At 45.9% G+C, this 20,925-nt stretch overlaps 1 protein-coding gene and 1 pseudogene across 4 annotated transcripts in view; one reads left to right on the forward strand and one right to left on the reverse strand.

The window, feature by feature from the left end:
- LOC137658655 (uncharacterized) overlaps positions 1-20,925 on the reverse strand; it is a 422,221-nt pseudogene that overhangs the window by 227,055 nt on the left and 174,241 nt on the right.
- LOC137658502 (tudor domain-containing 6-like) overlaps positions 3,057-20,925 on the forward strand; it is a 44,038-nt gene continuing 26,169 nt past the window's right edge. For 3 of the 4 annotated variants that reach the window (XM_068393269.1, XM_068393271.1, XM_068393272.1), the window contains exons 1-2: positions 3,057-3,175; positions 7,394-7,633. In XM_068393269.1, the coding sequence (XP_068249370.1) occupies positions 7,517-7,633 (117 nt within the window). In that variant the 5' untranslated portion in view covers positions 3,057-3,175; positions 7,394-7,516. Of the gene's footprint in view, positions 3,176-3,289; positions 3,414-7,393; positions 7,634-20,925 lie in introns of those variants that run through there. The other variant, XM_068393270.1, reaches the window with a different exon arrangement.

Consider the following 20,925-nt stretch of genomic DNA (forward strand, 5'->3'; position numbering starts at 1 on the left):
ATCTATGACATTCTTAAATTTTAGATAACTAAATTTCAAATTTACAAATTGGTATACATACAGATTTAAGAATAAACGTTCTTGTGTTTCTCAGTAAATTTTTCAGAAACTTAATAGCTTATCATTTAGTTAATTTTCTTGCAAATTTAAGAATTGTATATTTCAATCATTTTAAATGTTCTATACAATATAACGTTCGATTAAAGTGAAACCCACTGTATATCTGATTTGTTAAAATTAGTCACAAGTGCATATGTGTAGGCAAACATTTAATTGCAGTATGTAGGCCACTGTAGAATGGAGATATTAGGTGTATATAAAACACAATTGTATTTTCTTTATTGAAACGGAAATGCATTATGCACTCATGTATACTCTTTAGTAATATAAACTAATAAATGTATAAATATACAAACAGAAGGAACAAAATTAGCACACATAAAACTAATCAAAAGGAGGTTGGAAATAGAAATAGGTAGCATACAGCCAACCAAAAATGCAAGATAAATCACATGCAAATGAAATTTAATAAATTTGACATAAATAAGAAATAAATAACTCAGTAAATAGTATTGCACTTATAAAAACTGTAAAAAAAAAACATACAAACAAATCAAAATTACACCATGAATTACATGGAAATAAACTTCAATATAATTACAAATATGAGAAAACATAATACTAAAATAAGGGTTTTCTTAAAGAATTAAATACATGGTGCAAACATGAGATAAAGCAAGTATGCAAACTTAATAGATAAAAAATGAGAAGACAAGGAACATTCTAACAAAATAATTTGTTGAAGCAATATACTCCTGTAATGCTACTCAGGTGCGCAAACATGGTGAAATTTTCATGTTAAATGAAAGTTAAATATAATACACACCACTAAACATGTTCCTAACGCCAAATATGTCAGCTCCTAAGAAATATTATTCTAACAGCTTTGTGACCAAAAAAAAAAAAAAAAGTCTGAAACAAAAAGAAATGTAGGACTACTGTGAATGCCTTGCCTTAATCTTGTATCCAATATCAGTGGGACTTACTCATTAGTGGCACATATTTCATGTATTATAACCTACTGTTAGTACTCATCTTTCTTTGTCCTTAAGGAACCTGAGAAACACCAAATGGGGATCGGTTTCTTTTCGTTTATTGCAAACAACACACTTGTGTGACTTATTCACTGTTGGCGCCATGATTTCATGTGTCAACTGTCAAATTTTAAATATAAACAAACAGACGACTTGCGATATACATACAACGCCTTCTGAACACTGAGCTGTCAAACTATTGTGTTCACTTTGGAGTTGCCAACTAATGTATTAATATTCATATTTTGAGCCTTCCTATCTTCTTTCAGTATATAGTCTTTGAGGTAAACTACATTTCAAAGTATTAAACACTCAAGAAAAAAGGTTGACAGATTGTCCTCGGGGAAAATTAAAGATAATTATCCAAAACCTCATACTCTGGCCTGTAGTTTTAATTGAAATTCCTACAACAAGCTTTCCGAGTTTCACCATGCATAAAATCCTGGCGGTTCCATACAAACATGGAAGAAAATGTTTAGGGACACCAAAGCAAAAGGAAGAATTACCTACGTTTTGATAATTTGATACTCTTGTTCCTGTTCGATAAATTGGTGATGTGCTGCCCTCTATGTTGAAATTTCATAATTCAGATTCAAAATGGCCAAATGCAGCCCTTTGCTTATGGGCTTTCACAAGGAATGAAATGTATTCTTCTTTCATTATAACTAGCCTATGCCAATGGAAAAATCATCCATTTCTATGGTATTAATTGACAAGAGAATGACTCTCAAGTTTTGCACACCAATAAATTACTTTATACAGAATTCTGAGATTAATACTAAGATATAAAAATACTTTCATCCTCATTATTATTATTGTTATTGTTATTATTATTATTATTATTATTATTATTATTATTATTATTATTATTATAACTTGCTAAGCTACAACCCTGGTTGGGAAAGCAGGATGCTGTAAGCCCAGGGGCTCCAACAGGGAAACTAGCCCAGTGAGGAATGGAAACAAGGAAAAACAAAATATTCTAAGAACAGTAACAACATTCAAATAAATATCTCCTTAACCATAAAAAGTTTAGCAAAACAAGATGAAGAGAAATAAGACAGAATAGTGTGCCCTCAAGCAAGAGAATTCTAACCCCAGACGGTGGAAGACCATGATACAGACTACAGAGGCTATGGCACTACCCAAGAATAGAGAACAATGGTTTGATTTTGGAGCGTCCTTCTCCTTGAAGAGCTGTTTACCATAGCTAAAGTCTCTTCTACCCTTTCTAAGAGGAAAGTGGCCACTGAAGTTCTGAACAATTATAGTGCAGTAACCCCTTGGGTGAAGAAGAATTGTTTGGTAATCTCAGTGTTGTCAGGTGTTATAGGACAGAGGAGAATATGTAAATAATATGCCAGACTATTCGGTGTGTGTAGGCAATGAGGAAAATGAACCGTAACCAAAGAGAGGGATCCAATGTGGTACTGTCTGGCCAGTCACAGGGTCACATACTGTTTGGGTCCTTTATTGCTCGTTATTGTTCATCTGAGCAGCCAAACTCAACCTCTTATGCTTAATTAATACGATTCAGATATTTCCCCATAAATATCTGTAGCCTACTGGCTACAGTCTTTATTTATTATTTAATTGTTTATGCCTAATACGCATCAGACAATACATTTCCAAGTAAATATATGTGCTAGCTAACGTCTTTATTTAGTACTTACTTGTTCATGGCTATATTATATATTTAAGTTGCCTTTTTCACTTGCAGTTATTTGATCGCCTCAAGTTCTATGCATTTTTCCTTTTTGGTCTGCTTATTTAGTTATTCAATTCGCCAGGGATCCTTACTCCACACGAATGCTTAAAATTCTAAAATAATAATACATAGCTGATATTTGTTATTCAACACAAAATTATACGTTTAAAAAACTTAGTTGCTAGATTCCTAATCCAACACACAACAAGAGTTTTCTTCTTCTAACACTTTTCTTAATAAATCAGTTTTCTCGTAAAGAGAAAAAGGCACCACAAAGAAGTTGCATTCTCGTTTCTTCATGATCCTTGTCGAATATTGATGAGTTCATATTTTATGAAGGGTTAAGTGGGTAATTCCCCCGATATGCAGTAAGGTAAGTCGTTTGCCTTACTTTTATTTGTTTAATGTAATGTGCATCAGTGATAACTTATTACATTTGCACTAGGAACACAGATTTTAGTGGTAACTTAATACATTTGGCCAAAGGAGCACAGATTTTAGTGGTAACTTAATACATTTGGCCAAGGAGCACAGATTTTAGTGGTATCTCGTTACATTTGGCCTAGGAGCACAGATTTTATCATTTATGTTGCAGAAAACGTACTCTTTAAGTTTGAATTTCATACATTTGTAAATTGTATGATATAAATGTTAAACACACACATTTTCATACATGGTAGCCCTACTGTTTAGTGAATGTTTAGGTTTTTTGCTGTATTCTAAAGAAATTTCACTTTGGCTGGAGCTAAGCCCATCAGGTCAATTATACATTTTCTATTATAGTTTACTATGAAAGACATGATGAGATTGAATACTCCTATGTGATAATTCTATTAAAATAGCTCCACCACTAATAATTTTGGTATTCTTTATTTCTGATGAATTACTTAGTGCTTTATCTAAAGCTGACCAATTTTATTTTATTTATTTATTTATTTTTTTTGAGAAGGAATAGTATTTTTACTCTATTTATTAACCTTTCCAATCTTGGGGGACCCCAGTGGGAAACCAGGTTTTTGGGTGGGGAATGAATTAAAGAATCCGTTTTAAAATACGAATAATGGCACATGTAGAATTAGCAATAAACAAGGCCACCAGCTAACCTAACCTAGTAGCTGTATCCTTACCTAACAGGGGGGGGGGGACTTCGGCCCCCTGTAACCCCCCCCCCCCTCCCTTACACAGCCATATTAAATATAAGAAAGCCTAAAACCCTTTGTGTAGGATAAAGGTGAGCTGCACATTTCCGACTCGATACCCAATGCACAATAACAACACAATGAATGAGCACCAATCATTTATAGTTTTATAAGAAATTCTTTATTCGTTTTCAACAAATTGATAACTAAATTTAACACCAATATAATCATATACAAGTAACAAATTAGATTCTATATCTAAATGAGACTTCAAACCAAGTTCCCTTAAAAATGAATATGTTAAAACTACACCTTTTTCCCTTTCATCATGTTTTTCAATACAACATGCCTGCTATCCCACCGAAGTGCTTTTTTGTTAATATCAGGTCGGCACTTAGAACCACAGGTGGGGCAAATAGTGTCACTTTCGTTAACACCGTGATCTTAGCAGTACTATGTTACAAAATATTTTTAATTTAAATAACAATTGACACAAGAACTTGGAAGAAAATCCACAGAAATTGATGTCAAAGTAGATGGTAAGTGAGAAACCGCACCAGAAGTTGAAGGTTCACATGCTGCCATGGCTCTCAAAAGATTGAAAAATTACCTGTGGAAACTGTGTGAAAAGTGTCGAAAAGTGGTAGTTAACTGGTAAAACACCTGATTGAGTATTCAATTCACCCTGATCCCCATGGGAACAGCGGAACGGACGGACCTCGAATAGCGAGTGTCATATGAGAATCTATGAAAGGGAGTGGATTGTCTCGTCCTCCACCCACATTTGATGCTGTTCTCAGACACTTCAAAAAAAAAGGGTGGAGGGCCCACGTCCTGCACATGACCTCGGGTCTCTGGTCAGAGTAGGAAGAATACTGCCACATAAATCTCCTAGAGATGAAGGAAATCTTCCTGGCGGGCCACTCAGTGATGGTGATGAGATACAACACCACAGTAGTGGCTTACATCAACAAACATGGAGGTACTTTACCGCAGTCCCTATCCCAGCTAGCAGTAGAGATACTGAGATGGGCCAAGATTCACTCGATACCACTATCGGCACGCTTCATTCCAGGCAAGAGGAATGTGCTCATCGACAACCTTAATCAGAGCATCTCAGATAGTTAGTACCGAGTGGTCTTTGGATCATCTGGTAGCCAACAAAGTCCTTACTGTGTGAGGTTCTCTGACGGTGGATAAGCAACGGCCCTGAGCTTTAGGCTCCCATTGTACCGCTCCCCAGTCCCAGCCCCTAGGCTCTCTGGTAAGGTGCATTCCAACAACGGTGGGACATCGACGTCTACACATTTCCCCCGTTCTGTCTGTTAAGGAGGGTACTCAAAAAAGCCAGAACATCGGGCATCCTCTCAATTACTCTCATAGATCCGCTATGGCATCATGCGGAATGGTTTCCGGACCTTCTGCAACTCCTGACGGAGTCTCCAAGAGGACTCCCTCCACGACACGATCTACTCAGTCAACCACTTGCCAAAATCTTCCACAAAGCCGTAGCTTCGCTACGACTTCACGCCTGGAGACTATCCAGCATCTCTTCACTCAAAGAGGATTTTCACAACAAGTTGCAAGCAGGATCTCAGGATACCTGCAGAAATCATCAGCAGCAGTCTACCAGGCAAAGTGTAAAGTCTTCTGTGGTTGGTGTCGATGCCACTATTCCAGCAGTAGCAGAGTTCCTCGTGTATTTGCGTGAAGAAATGCACCTTTCAGTCTCTGCGGTAAAAGGCTATCGCTCAGCCTTAAGCCTCACCCTTAGACTGAATGGAATGGACATTTCCTCATCGCTGGAACTTCCTTTACTCATGGAGCTAACGAACTTACCTGTCCTCAGTCGGAAGTGAGACCTCCCCCATGGACATAGTTCGAGTTCTCAGTTCTCTGAAGAAACCTCCCAATGAACCATTTCACCAGGTAACAGATCGCCACCTAACTTGGAAGACGGTGTTTCTACTAGCTTTGGCTTCAGCCAAACGAGTCGGTAAACTTAATGGTCTGTCATACGATATTACCCATTCAAGGGGATGGGGAGAGATGATGTTCAGCTTCATCCCCGAGTTTGTTGCCAAGATTCAGAATCCGAGAATGGCGGATCCCCGATTCGACTCCTTCCGGATTTCGAGTCTCCACTCCGTAACAGATGACTCTGATCATCTCCTACTCTGCCCAGTGAGGATTTTGATGCTTTATCTCAAGAGAACAGCCGCAGCCCATCCCCGTGTGCCCGCACTTTCGTCAGCACAGAAAGGAACAAGAGGAGGGTCACCAAGAACACCATCTTTGCATGGATTTGCAAGGTCATAGACCATGCCCTGAATCCAGACCTTCCTCATTAAAGTCACCCCAGAACCCACAATGTCAGGGGCGTAGCCATGTCCCTGGCCTTCAAGAGAAACTTCTCGGTGACGTAGGTTCTATAAGCTGGGGTGGGGAAATGTCAAGATACGTTCACAGCCCTCTACCTGCAAGACATGACCCACAGGAGGCTCGATACGTTCTCTATAGGCCCTGTGGTGGCTGCACAACAGCTGGTATAATACTTCAAGCTCCTTATTGGACAAGTAGCAGAAGGTTGAAGGCACTGTTACCCGGTTTTAGTCTGCATGAATGAAAAGGTTTGATCGACTCATTCTTTTCTTCATGCTCTCCTCTCTTGGGGAAAGCAGCAACCTGGGTTCTCTGCACAAGCTCACTTTAAACCACTGCAGGTAAACCATGCTTCTTTGTGTACATATTATTAAGCTAATACTGTTGCTCCCCAATACCCTGGCGAGGTGGTATCGGGAAAGTCTTGGTTACAACAGATTTTCCTACAAAGACTCGGAATAACTTCTACCTGGACAGTCGCACTACTATTTAGTGACGTGTAGGGACTCCTTATTTTTGGTACAAAACCTATTCAACATGCGAAGCCCCCAGGTAGCCAAAAAGCCAGTTTGGTAGGGATGTCCACCCTTCTAATGGGCGAATTATCCATAATAAATAGCGTAGGTTTGTATTCTAGCTACGGAACAAATTACAAATTCGGAGATAATTTGTAATTTTCCTTACAATACAAACCTTTAGCTATTTATGTAAACTTACCCCCCAACCCTGTCCCCCTTGAAGTCCTACCTCTAAGCAAAGTGAGCTAAATCACAAGTGTGTGAGTGGGAGCTGTAGCAAGCTATCCCCCCCTACCCCAGCTAACTAGCGGAATGGGTAGTTAACCCTTGCTAAATTTTAATGGTAATACCCGATAAATAGCTAAAGCTTTGTATTGTTAGGAAAAATACAAATTATCTCCAAATTTGTAATTTTTCCATCGATACTGTACAGTAATCTATTCACTTAAGAAGGAAATTTTTTTGGGTGATGTTAAAAGTTTTAGATTATAACTTTTCTACTGTATATGCTTTTTACATTTTACTTTTTAAGTTTTTTTTCTCTCTATCAAGGTTTTTATTCTGGAGGGCTTGCCATAGAAAAGAATAAACCCCAAGTCTTCTTGTATAGTTCTTCATCACTATATTAAAAGTAAAACTTTTAACTGAAATATCAGGCCAACGACCAAATTCACCATGTCCTTAGAACATAGAGGAGAAATTGAGCCAGGATCATATGTTCAAACGAGACTGTCTTATGTGAGCAAGGCATGTTTTTATGTAACATTAGTTGAAGATGAACCCTTTTTACAGGTAAGTTGAAGTAACTGAAGAATCTTAGTTTTTAATCCTATTATCATATCAGAAGATAATTAGTGCAGGTATATTCCAGCTTACAGACAGGCTAGGTTTGAAACTATTGTTCAATAGTTTATTTTTGAAAAGGGGCCTATTATGTAGCATAGGGGCCAATTATGTAGCATATTGTGCAGACAAGTGTAAAGAATTAGTGCATGTAACTTTTTCCAATTCAGTAATACCTTCCAGTAAATATAGGAAATAGTAAACATACAAGTCACAATAATGAAATGAATGTTGTAAATTTTTAATTCAATCATATGGTAGATAATTGGTTATTGTTGGTTAATCCCTTTCCTGAAGTTTATTGAAAACTGTCCACCTTATTATACCTTAGAATGTTCTTTGCTCTTTTCTGATTTTTGTAAGCTTTCATTAACATACTTTTGTTCCGTAACTGAATACAAACCACGCTATTTACATGGGGTAATTACTTTGGCGACAGCCGATGACGAGCCATAAAGTTTTAACAAGGGTTTCCTACCCCACCGCTAGCTAGCGGAGGGGGGGGGTAGGGAGGGGTAGCTAGCTACCCCTCCCCCTCACACACACCGGAGAATACCCCACATTACTTTTGGCTCGCATAGTGATCGTAGGTTTCCGCTCCTATGCTCTCTTGACGGCCATTATTGTTTTGTCTTCTAACTTTCCTTTTCTTATACTGGGTATATTTAAACATTACTGATGTTTATATATATTTTTGTGTATAGAAAATGTAAGTTTCCTTTGCTTTCGGTGTTGTGCGGTGTGTATTGTGTACGTCTGCTAGAGTTCGCCGGCTTAGGCCACCACGATCTTTCCGTGATCACGGCCTTGCACTTCTAGGCCACCATGGTGGCCTTTCGTGGAGTCCGGCCCTTCTCTTGAGGTCGTTCACCTCTTACTCCGTACTACGCCTACGATAGCTTCTCAGTCCGAGTCGCTGTTTCGTTATTTGTCTCAATTATTTTTATGAACATAATTGTGTTTAAACTTTTCCGTTCAGGGCTCACGTCCCTTCGGGGGTCGGTGATCCTTGGAACATTCAAAGTCAGTAGCATAATTATAAGGTTATAATTCTGTTTGTTAACTTCGTTCCCCCCCCCCTCACCTGGGCAAGCAGGGTGGGGGAGGGGGGGCGCATACCTTCTTTCGTTCTTATGTTTTTTCCCTCGGGGTTTCTCTTCGGAGTTTCACCCGGGGGAAATTTCTGTTAAATAATTATTTTGTTTTATTTTCCAGTTTGCGATGCTGTTTCTTCGTGCCTATTGTGTGCCTTCGAAGCAGAGCTGTCCTGTTATCCTGGGGAGTCGGCTTCTCCGCCGTCTCAAGGCGTTCGTCAGGGGCGTTTCCTTCTCTTAGAAGTTCCCCCATGACTACTGCCAGTTCTTCATTGCATCCTAGAATGACAAGGAGGTTCGCCTCCAGGGTAGTTAATTAACTTCCCTTTTTACTTCCTTGGTCTTTAGGCGGTTATGCTCTTGGGGCTGAGCGGCTGCCCTTGTGACTCGCTCAAGGGGCTGAGGGGTTGCAAGGCTAGACCATGGTACTAGCGACTATGCTCTTGGGGCTGAGCGGTCGTTTCTGTGGCTACGCTCAAGGGGCTGAGCAGCTGCAGGTTCAGTCTGGCCCTCTCTCGTTCGTGAGGGAGGCCTCACTAAGGGCTCCTCTTCGGAGAATTGCTCCTTTTGTCTCTTCTACGAAGTGTCCCCTCCCGTTCGCGTGAGAGGACACTCACAGAGACTCCTCTTCGGAGGATTGGTCATGTTACGTCTGCTGATCTCAGGGCCTTTCGGGGCTCCATCGACAGTCTCTTCTATGAAGTGATCACCTCTCTTGTTCGCGAGAGAGGCCACTCATAGAGACTCCTCTTCGGAGGATTGTTCCTGTTTACAACAGTTTGCTGTTCAATCACAGGGAAACTTCGGTTTCCTTTTTTCCGTGACCCTTCGGGGTCTCGGAGCTTAGTTATGCAGTTCCCTCGGGCTCTCGTAACTTTAGCCACTTTTACACTTCGGTGATTAGTGACGGAGAAACTTCGGTTTCTCGTTGCATTGACCCTTCGGGGTCTTGCAACTACTCCTCAGTGTACCTGTTGCCTGCTGTATCCGTTCCTAATTGCAGACGCGCCTTGGGCGCCCACGCCCCCGTTATCTAACGGGCTCCTCCCTTCGGGGCAGGAGAGACTTTCTCACACCTTGAGTAAGTCCCTTAAGTGCCAGGTATCACCTGCATGCCAACGTTCCCTTACGCGCTTGCGCTCGACTGATGTTCCTGCTGTTCCTGAGTCTGCCCTCAGATACACCCCGTTCCAGTATTCAGTTAGGCTGCTACCAACGTTCCCTGCGCATTTTGCGCACATCGTTGGGGTCCCTGAGTTAGCGCACTGGCGCTCTCCAGCGTTTCAGCCTAAGTCTCTTCTATGAACGACACCTCTCCCGTTCGCGGGAAAGGTACCTCACAGAGATCACTCCTCGGAGTATTTAGCAGTCCCTCAGTTGATCATCGGCACTGAAGTAGACCTCCGGGTCCTCTTCAGGGGATGCCCTCCCTTTTAGGGACATATCCCAGTTCCTGATCTACGAGTTAGCCGACGATCTTCTGATGCGCGCTGACGCATAAACGTTGATGATCGTCCGCGCGCGGGATGGTTTCCCGCGCGCGATTTCGCGATCGTCGACGGTTAGCCAACGATCTTCTGCTCGTGCTAACGCGTAAGCGTTGATGATCGCCCGCGCGAGGGTTGGTTTCCCGCGCGCGATCGTTGACGCGCCCGCGTGCGTGATTATTTCCCGCTCGCGACCTTGCGGTCGTTTTAGGGTTAGCCGACGATCTTTTGTTTGCGCTAACGCGTAAGCGTTGATGATCGCCTGCGTGCGGGATGGTTTCCCGCGCGCGATCTCGCGATCGCCGAAGAACTCGCGATCGTTAGCCGACGATCTTCTGTTCGCACTAACGCGTAAGCGTTGATGATCGCCCGCGCGCGGGATGGTTTCCTGCGCGCTATCTCGGGAACGTCGACGATCGTTAGCCGACGATCGTTAGCCGACGATCGTTAGCCGACGATCGTTAGCCGACGATCTGCTGTTCGCGCTAACGCGTAAGCGTTGATGATCGCCCGCGCGCGGGATGGTTTCCTGTGCGCTATCTCGCGATCGTCGAGGAACACGCGATCGTCGACGATAGTTAGCTGACGATCTTCTGTTTGCGCTAACACGTAAGTGTTGATGATTGCCCGCGCGCGGGATGGTTTCCTGCGCGCGATCTCGCGATCGTCGAGGGTCGTTAGCCGACTATCTTCTGTTCGCGCTAATGCGTAAGCGTTGATGATCGCATACGCGCAGGATAGTTTCCCGCGCGCGACCTTCAGGCCCTTTCGCTCGCGATCGTCATCCCGGCAACGGTCGTTAGCCGGCGACTTTCGGATCCAGCGCTAGGCGTGCAAGCGCTGACGCTCTTCTTAGTGCGAAAGCGCCGAGAATCGGTCTGTGCGCGGGATACTATCCCGCGCGCGATTTTCCGCACGCGATCATCAACGTCCGTTAGCCGGTGATCTTCGGATCCGGCGCTAAGCGGAATCGCCGATGATCTTCTTAGTACACTTAGGCTCCATCCGCGCGCAGTTCTCCGCACGCGATCGCCTACGGCCGTTCGCCGCCGATCTTCGGATTCGGCGCTAGGCGCGTGAGCGCCGACAATCTTCACGGTACGCGTGAGCGCCGAAGATCGTTCCGTTCGTGGGATAGTTTCCCGCGTGCGACCATTGAGGCTCCCGCAATCATCGCACGGATTGTCCTCGCACGGTTTTCCCGCTCGTGATCGCCGACTATCTTCTCTGGCGCGCGAGCTCCGACGATCGTCGCTTACTCGGGAGCGTCGGAGATCATCCAGGCTCGCGTGAATCGCCGACGATCGCCTTAAATAGTTGGAGATCTGTCGCATGCGGGCACTATGGGTCCCCGCCAACTGTCTCCTACGGTTTTTCTCGCGCTAGCGCTGACGATCTTCGTACTCGCGTGAGCACCGAAGATTGTCAGCGTTTCTTCTGCGTTATTCTTCCGCGCGTGGGATGGTTCCCCACATGCAATCGCGTCGGCGCTAGCACCGGCGATCTTTTTTCGCCGAGATCGTTCCCGCGTGGGATGATTTCCCTCGCCCACGATCTTTCATGCGCAAGCGCCAGCGATTTTCATACGCGCGGAGCGCGGGGATCGTTCACGCGGTCGCCGATACGCCCACGCTCTCGCGGGGTCGCGGGCATGCGGGCGCGGTTATCTGCTACGCATGCTTTATTCATGCGCTACCCAGATCTGTGCTTTTCGTGCGATCGTCAGCGTGATCGGCGCACCGTTCTCCGACACGGCCACGCCCTGTTTACATCAGGGCTTATGGCAGTCAGGCCACCTCCGCGTTTCCCTCCCCCGCAGCGCAGAGTAGCGCCCTCTCCGGAGGGTGGGAGGTTTCCGGTCAGGTCAAAGGTCTCTTCTCACTTCACTGCAGTTTCTCTACGGGCGAGCCCTCATGTGTCATCTCCCCCAGAGGATCGAACGACCCTCTTCCCTCCTGAGGGACTCCGTCAGCGCGAGGATTGGTCGGCATCCCTGGCAGCTTCCTCTCCCCCTGAAAGGGGTGAGAGGAATCCCTGGCATGGTATCTTCCCCAAGGACTATGCTGTCCCTTCGCGAGTCCTTACGCAGGCGATGAGCCCTCCTCAGTCTCCATCTCCCCTCCCCTGCGGATGAGCTTTGCCCATCCCCAGGAGGGTCGGAAGACCCGGTCCTCTCCCCCTTCACTCCATAGGGAGAATCTCCGCCTCTTTCTGAGGGTCCTATAGTGCTGAGGGGGCGAAGCCTTACATCCTTCATCGCTGGGGTCCTGTTTCCCTCCTAGGAGGGATCCTGAGGTCCTGTCTTCCGCAAGGATCCGACAGGATCCAGTTGGACCCTTGGGGCATGTCTACGAGTCTCCCAGGAAGAGCCTCCGGGAATGGGAGACCTTGCTGCCAGTCCATCAGGAGGATGGGCTCCAGGGGTCAGAACTTGCGTTCTGGCGGGTTCTGGCCCTCAGGAGAAAACCTCAAGGGGATCCCAGATTCAGAGATTCCTCTCCGGTAAGGGAAGGATTCGGTCCTGGACCGAGTTCTACTCACCCAAGGGCTCCCTTATGCCAGTGCAGCTTGCCCTGGTCTTAGAGAATGGAGAGCGCCAGAGACTAGGCCAAGGGCCAGCTCTTCGGGCTTGTCCCCTTCAACAGTCCCGGTTGGTTTCGAGCCCCTCCCTCCTCCCTGGGTAGGGATCGGTGAGGGGACAGGTCCACCGGGCGGAAGTCAAGTCCAGGTCGGAGAGGCGCCCCCTCCAAGAGGTGGCCAACGGGTTTCGAGGCCTCCGTAGTTGCCTCCTTCCCTCCTCGACTCTGTACAGGGTTGTCAAACAGTCTCTGTCCAGCATAGCGACAGCAGACTCGGTCTGCTTTGCTGTGAGACCACAAGTCTTCATGGGTACACTGGTCCGGTAGGTCTCGTACTTCCGGTCCTGGTTCACCCATCTTCAAGGAAGTACTTTGGAGTCCGCCTGGAAGGCGGCTATACCAGTTCAAGGGCTGTGCTTCGGCCTCTCCACGGCACCTCAACAGTTCTCCGATACTTCCTCTCGGATCTCTTCACGGGCGCTCAGCATCGGCATCCAGCCGCTCCGTTCCTGGGTGGCTGGCCGATCCTGGCAGTCTCAAAGGCTTCCCTTCTTCGTCATCGGGACAAACTCCTCGGACTTTTCCAAGTTCTAAAGATCATGGTGGTCCTCGAGGAGTCCTCCCCGCAGCCCTCTCAGAGTCTGGTATACCGAGCCTGCTCTTAGGCGCCTATCTCCCGTAGCCTTCCCTTCAGACGTCAGGGTACCAAGGCAGAGGAAGGTCGCGAGACCTTTCCTCACACGAGAAGACCCTCCAACCCAAGGTTGTTTCGTCTCCCCTCCGTGGCCCGTCTGGTTTCCACAGTCGCCCCAGGTTGAGTTCTCTTCAGTGGCGACTCAGGGCGCGGGGGAGTCGGGGGCGCGTCTCCCCAGATGCCGAGGCCCCTAGGGGACAACCGGTACAAACGAATCCATAGGGGTGGTAAGCTGATGAGGGCCTACAGAGGGAGTGGTCCTTCTCGTCCTCCCCCTGACTTGATGCTGTTTTCGGACGCGTCAAAGGAAAGTGGGGGGCCCACGTTCTGATCCACGGGTCCTCAGGCCAGGGGTCAGAACCAGGAAGAACCTTCTCTAGTCCTACTAGAGACGGAAACTGTGATTCTGGCGCTTCAGTAGCTCCACCTAGCCTGGCAGACTACTCTGTGGTTATGAGGATCAACAACACCACAGTGATGGTTTTCTGGCCCAGACAAGGAGGTACTTTTCAGTACAACCATCCCATCTTGCGGTGGAGATACCGGGATGGTCCGAGTCCCCCTCGGTTTCCTTGGCAGCTCGCTTGATTCCAGGCAAAGGAATGGGCTCGCCGACCATCTGAGCAGTGTGTCACGAACACCACATTCCAAGTGGTCTTTGGATTCTCAAGTAGCCTACAAGTCCTACCTCGGTGGGGCTCCCTTGGTGGACCGGTTCGCTACAGCACTGAGCTGCAAGCTCCCGCTGTACTGCTCCCCGGTCACGGATCCCAAGGCCCTCTGGTAGGAGGCCTTCCAGCAACGGTGGGACACCATCAATGTGTTGCCTCCGTAGCTTACTCCTCTTCCCGCTGGGGGTCTATCCTGCACCTCCTCAAAGAGAGAGGATTTTCGCAACAAGTGGCGAAAAGGAGGCCTGGACACCTGCGCAAGTCTTCCGCAAGTAATCTCCCAGGCGATTGGGCAAGTTTCTGTAACCGGTGTCGGGAAGAGGGCATCCCTCCACACGTTGCCGCTTCCAGCATAGCGGAGCCCCTAGTGGGATTGTGGGATAAGTGTGCCTTTCAGTTTCGACTGTGAAAGGCTATCCCCCAGCCTTAAGGCTTGCCTCCTGACTCTAAGGACAAACATTTCTCCCCCGCTGGAACTCTTCCTTCGCATGCGAAGCCTTGTCCTCTCCTGCCCACAGTCGAAGGTGAGACCTCCTCCTTGGAATGTGGTTCGAGTCCTCGAGTCTCTAAAGACACCCCCCCTGACGAACCACTACGAGTCCCCAGACCACCACCTTTCTGGGTAGACAGTGTTCCTGCTAGCCTGTCTTCAGCCAAGCAAGTCACATGGTCTCTCTTACGACTTCGCCCATTCAGGGGGTTAGGGGCAGACAACTTCAGGTTCGTCCCTGAGGTTTGTTGCCGAGACTCAGAATCTGAGAGTGCCGGACCCGCTTCGACTCCTTCCAGGGCTCGGGTCTCCGTCCTGTAGCAGATGACTCAGACCATCTCCTACCTTGCCGGTAGGGAGTCCGACCTGGTGTCTTCAGAGAACAGCTGCAGGTCGTCTCCAGGTCCAAGTCTAGTTCGTGGTTCCTGGGTAACGAGGAGAAGGGTCTCCAGGAGTACCATCTCGGCCTGGATTCGCAGGGTGCTACACCCTGCCTTGAATCCTGACCCTTCTCCGTCGCATCGCCCTAGAACCCATGATGTCAGGGACTTAGATACGACCCTACCCTTCATGGAGCATCTTCAGTGACGCAGGTCCTGTAAGCGGGGATGTTGAAGCCTCAGACCTTCTTCTCACCCCCCTTACCTGCAAGACATGACCCATAGGAGGCTCGATACGTTTCTATCGGCCCTGTGGTGGCTTCACAACAGCTGGTCTGAACCTCAGGCTCCTTGATGGACAAGTGGCAGAAGGTTGAGGGCATTGTTACCTGGTGTTAGTCTGCATGAATGAAAAGATCTGTCTGGCCCTTATTCTTTTCTTCATCCTCTCCTCCCACGGAGAAAGCGGCATCCTGGGTTCTCTGCACAGCTGACCTCAAACCACTGCAGGTAAACCATGCTTCCTTGTGTTCCTAGTATTATGTGTAATACTGTCATGTCCCCATACACTGACGAGGTGGTGTTGGGAGAGTCCTAGCCTGGATTTCCTTCTGAGGGACTCCAGGGCAACTGCCTGGGACAAGTCACTTTTCACCTTCGCACACACCTTATGTAGGCCGCGGCAGTTTCACAACCGCCAGCGAGGAGCAGGGATTCCCTATTGTCCGAGTACTTGACCACTCGAATATGGAATCACCGGGCAAGCCAAAAGCCAGTATGGCCGGGACTTACCACCCTTCCTAAGGGTTAAGTCACCCCATGTAAATAGCGTGGTTTGTATTCAGTTACGGAACAAATGACAAATTCGTAGATAATTTGTATTTTTCCTACCGATACAAACCTAGCTATTTACAGTTATGTGCCCGCCAGCTTTGTCCCCCAAGATAAGTCCTACCTCTAAATAAAGTGGAGTATTCTCCGGTGTGTGTGAGGGGGAGGGGTTGCTAGCTACCCCTCCCTACCCCCCCGCTAGCTAGCGGTGGGGTAGGAAACCCTCGTTAAAACTTTATGGCTCGTCATCGGCTGTCGCCAAAGTAATTACCCCATGTAAATAGCTAGGTTTGTATCGTTAGGAAAAATACAAATTATCTACGAATTTGTCATGTTATAACTATTATTTATCATAAAATTCTACACCTCATTCCTATATAATATACAAATAACAATATCCAAGAGTGAAAAACTCCTGTATTAGACATAAGTGTTGTTTTAGTCTAAATTGCCTACTAGTGCAGAATGGGTGGTAGGCATGAAGTGATATAATTAATATCAATAAAAATTTCTGTTCCAGTTGTGATAAAGTACTTTATCAAGGTCAGAGGTAATATATTTCCTTTGATTTTTTTTTCTTTTTAGAGTGGGTTTGTACTTCAAATAAGGGATTTTGAAGGATATTTTTTTTTTTTTTTTGGTGGAGGCATTGCTTAGTGGTTCCCAAGAACTTTTCTGTAAAGTCTGGAAGAGGGAATCCAATATGACCTTGTATGCCAAAATAATATTGCCTTCCCTGCATGCCCAGGGCCAGTGTATCAAAGTGCAAGGAATGGACTCTGTATAAAGGAGACCCACGGTTTCAGGCTCCATTGATTCCTCCAAATTTAAATTAGTCTGCTAATAAGTTACCCACAGAGAATCATTACTAAAGATCAACACGATACGTATCTGGGAACTTGTTTACACCTGGCAACCATTGTTCCAATCTACGAGACGTCTCGGTTACGTCTTGCTTCCCTTCGCAAGTCTATGGAGGGGGTACTACACAGAATCCCTCGAAATAAGTTTTTCATTCATCAAAACCCTTTTGGGGAGTTACATTCTCTGTGGTTCCCAAGGAACTAGTACCCGAGCATAAAAAATTAGCCTTGTGCACCACAAGGATCAAGTTACCCATAACTTAGCAAATATACAATTCATACTAACATATGTGAAAGGAAATGACTAGCAAGTTAACCAACTCCCCTCATGAGAGCAAATCTCTGGAAATGGATCTAGATGACCATCATGATGCTAATGCTGAGGGACCACGTAGGTTCTATGATCAAGGTGAACAACATGACTCGTTGAACCTCTGGGATTCATTTTGGATAGTGTCTTATAAACTCCCTCTACCCAGCCCAGACCAATCCATAAAGCTCTGGATGTCCTAAAATTACATATTAGAAAAATTTGCTAATGAAGAATAATTTTTTCCATGTGTTTTAAGGATGGAAATCCTGAAAGTGGATTGGAATTTTTTATGAAGATGGTTATGAGAACAGATAGTCTTCATAGAAGGGACTACAGTAGCTGGTCTGGCTATTTTGAAACTGATCACTGCACCTGATGACCTGAATCCCTACAGATAGGATTACAAGGTAGACATTAGAAGTTGCCACAACTAGGCTGTAAAGCCAAGATATAAAGAGGGCATTTCATTTTTGGCCAAAAAAATGAAGACCTGGGGTTAGTATCAGGAGACAGCCAGAAGTGATGGTGAGGAACTCCCGTTCTCAGAGGAATGCTGCAAGTTCATGGACTCTAGCTCCTAAAGTTAATGCTATTAGAAATACAGTACAGCCTTCTAAAGTTGCTTTTATAGAAGATATTGAAGTTGGTAACAATGGTCATTGCAAGGCGAAGAACAGTAATTTATTCAAACATGTATATTTATACATGTTTAAAGAAATTACTGTCTTCGCCTTACAATGACCATTGTTACTAATTTAAATGTCACGGTCACATAATAGTAGCTCCTCTACAAGAGCAACTTGAAATTAAAAACTTTAAAAAACTCTGTAAAGACAGACTTATTTAACATAATTGGTGATTGTTTGTGCTTCCTATCTTTAAAAAGGTGAACCAGAATAGAAACCAAGAAGTCTGGGGTTATCTGGCACACAGTCCTATCCCAAAGGAAGGCCATCCATTCTTTCCACACTGACTGGTTTTGTCTGATAGAAGAATAACTCTTATAGCTCAATAAATACATTGCGTTGTTAGCTAAGAAGTCTCTTCTATATTTATAGGAGAGAAAATCCAGGTAATGAGGATCTCTTTCAGAAAAGAGGAAGCAAAGATATTGCAACTCCCTATTCTGTGCTACAGCTGTACTGACTGAAAATGGTGTAACTTGACTGAGGGAGTGGAAACCATGGACGGTTTGGCCAAAGTGGAGCCACAAGAAAAGTTATTTCTGTGAAGTCCGATAGGATCTTCTAAACATTTGAAATCAAACTTGTCTATGAAAACATAGATTGAAGACAATCTGTTCCAGTCTAGGTTCAAGGTATCTTTTACAACTGCCTAAGAATGGACATATGGGTTACATAAAGCTAAAGTTTGTAGTTTTATGAAATTGCAAAGAGGCCCACTTGGAGATAAGGGATACTTTTGAGGATCTCTTAAAATAAGCTCTAGTCTAAGATCCACACTGTATCCAGGACTGTCTACATGGACAGGGCATTCACAATCTCATTGAAAGAGCCTAAGAGTTGGACTGAGGTGAGGAACAGATCCCTCTCCTGAAGGAATAACATGATTGGAAAGATTACTACATTCAGAGTTCTTGAACAGGATCCCCCTCTCCTCTGGAAACAACAGAGTGCTGTCTGGTTGTTGATTAATATTTTTTTTATGAGTTCCTTCTTAGACCGAGCTGCTTCAATGTCAGCAACACTGCCATCAGTCCCAACACATTTATGTAAAATGCTGCTAATCAAGGGGAAAATTTCCCCAACACTTAGGTCTCTCCTGCAGGACCTACACAACTCAACTTGGATGTGTCTATGTGAAGAATAAGGGACATCAGGGGAGGGACTAACACGATTGACATGAAGAGAGCTTTTGGTGAAGTCTGTTGTCAGAGAATCTTTAGTAACAAATGGAGAACTGGGAGCCAATTGAGGTCTTTCATCCTGATCTTCAAAACTGGGTTGGCAATTAAAGCAAGCTTCCATATGGAGGAAAAAGAACTCCCAAGAAAATTTTTGATCATGTGTTAGAACCTTTTCTGAGGGATGTTTGAAGGCCTATGTGAATTGTGATATGTTTCAGCAAAGTCCCAACCACTTGAAGTACCTACCTACTCTGGAACTAGTCTTGATTTTGTACATTGATGAGGAATCCTATATCATGAAGAACTTGAAGGACATGATTTGTGTATGAGACATAATCTTGTCTCTGCTCAGAGCAGAGGGCAGCGGTGTGATGAAAGTAATAAGTGTATCAAATGCCGGGAGTGGTCTGGCTCCCAGTGGCAAGGTTTGGGCGTCAGCTAAAGAAGAACGCTAAACAGGATTCTTCTCATTCGTAGGTTCCTTCGAAGCAGAAGAAACCTAAGGCTGTTTCTTATGCTTCCCGATCTTCCTCCACTCCCGATCTTCCTCCTTCGGAAGAGGAGCAAAGTCCAAGGCATGTCTCTCCTGCGAGTGACCACTTCTCTCATTCGCAAGAGAGGCCACTCGAGACTCCTCTCCGGAGGCCTGCTGCTGATCCTCCTGCCCCTGCTGGGGATTGTCACTGTGGTTGTAGACCCTACCGTGCTCGTCCACCGCTTCGCATTAGAGGTGCTCCTTCGCCTTCGGCTAAAAGACACCTCTTCGGGTCTTGATCTTCATCTCTGCAGCTCTCCTCATCGGAGGAGCCTTCTCGTCTGGGTTCTGCTGGTTCTCGATCTTCGCCTGTTTCTTCAAAGTCTCCTGTGCATCAACGAACCTTGGTTCGTGACTCCCTATCAAGGACTCGTTCGTGATCCTCTCCTCGGGATGTTTGCCCTTCCAAAGGGTACATCCCTTCTCCAGATCATCATTGGGCTGTTCGCCGACCAATTGCTTGCTGATCGCCTGATCGCTGCTCGCTGATCGCCTGCTCGCCGATCGCCTGCTCGCCGGTCTCTTACTCGCCGATCTCTTGCTCATCAGTGTCCTGCTCACCGACCTGCTGCTTGTCAACCTACAGCTTGCTGATCGCCTACTCGCCGATCTTCTCCTGTTGGCTCTTCTCCATCTCGCCAACTCCAGAATCGCTGACACGTCGGACTTTTGATTGTAAATAACCGACATACGACTCGACTAGCTCCTACGCATAAATCTCCTGCTTACCGATCTCTGATCATCTACACATTATTGATCTCCTGTTCTTCAACATCACCATTTGCTGAAGCAGTGCTCACATCACTGCTCTGCAGCACGTCGTTCGCTTGGGCATCTGTCCGCGACTCGTCAATCTCTAGCTTGCCGATCGTCCATTCACCATCCACCCTCTCGTCAGGTATCAACAGTTGACCCAGCATCAACTTGACAGCTCTTGCCAACCCGTCGGCAACCCTCTTTTGCACAATGGGCCTCCCGTTGTCTGCCAACTAAGGAGAGTAGTCACCATCAGCTACGCGACAATCGTCGACCATTGTCTACCTCTTCCAAGAGGCCACCCCTCCAACAGCAGGTCTCCCATTGTCAGGTAGGTACACGCGAGCACGCTACCTACTGCTGAGACACCTCCTTCAGGCCAGAAACATAGAGGTAAGCAGCTTTACAGGTCGTCTCCAGTGAGAACTCTAGTTCTCTCATCGACGAAAGGCAAATTTCCTTACCACCGTTCATCGTCGCCCCATTCCCCTCCCCACAAATGCATAACAGTGCGACCGCTGAGGTAGGAGGAAAAGGGCAAGCTGCAAGTTCTTAAGATCCCGAAGCTGCCTGTCCATAGGAAGAAACCAACATCAACGGTCTCAGAGACTTCCTCTTCGGAGATGAAGACTCCTCGGAGGGACCCTTCAGCTTCATTCCCTTCAGAGGAACAGTCGGACA

Source organism: Palaemon carinicauda, chromosome 19, assembly GCF_036898095.1.
Source record: "Palaemon carinicauda isolate YSFRI2023 chromosome 19, ASM3689809v2, whole genome shotgun sequence".
Classification (NCBI taxonomy): Eukaryota; Metazoa; Arthropoda; class Malacostraca; order Decapoda; family Palaemonidae; genus Palaemon; species Palaemon carinicauda.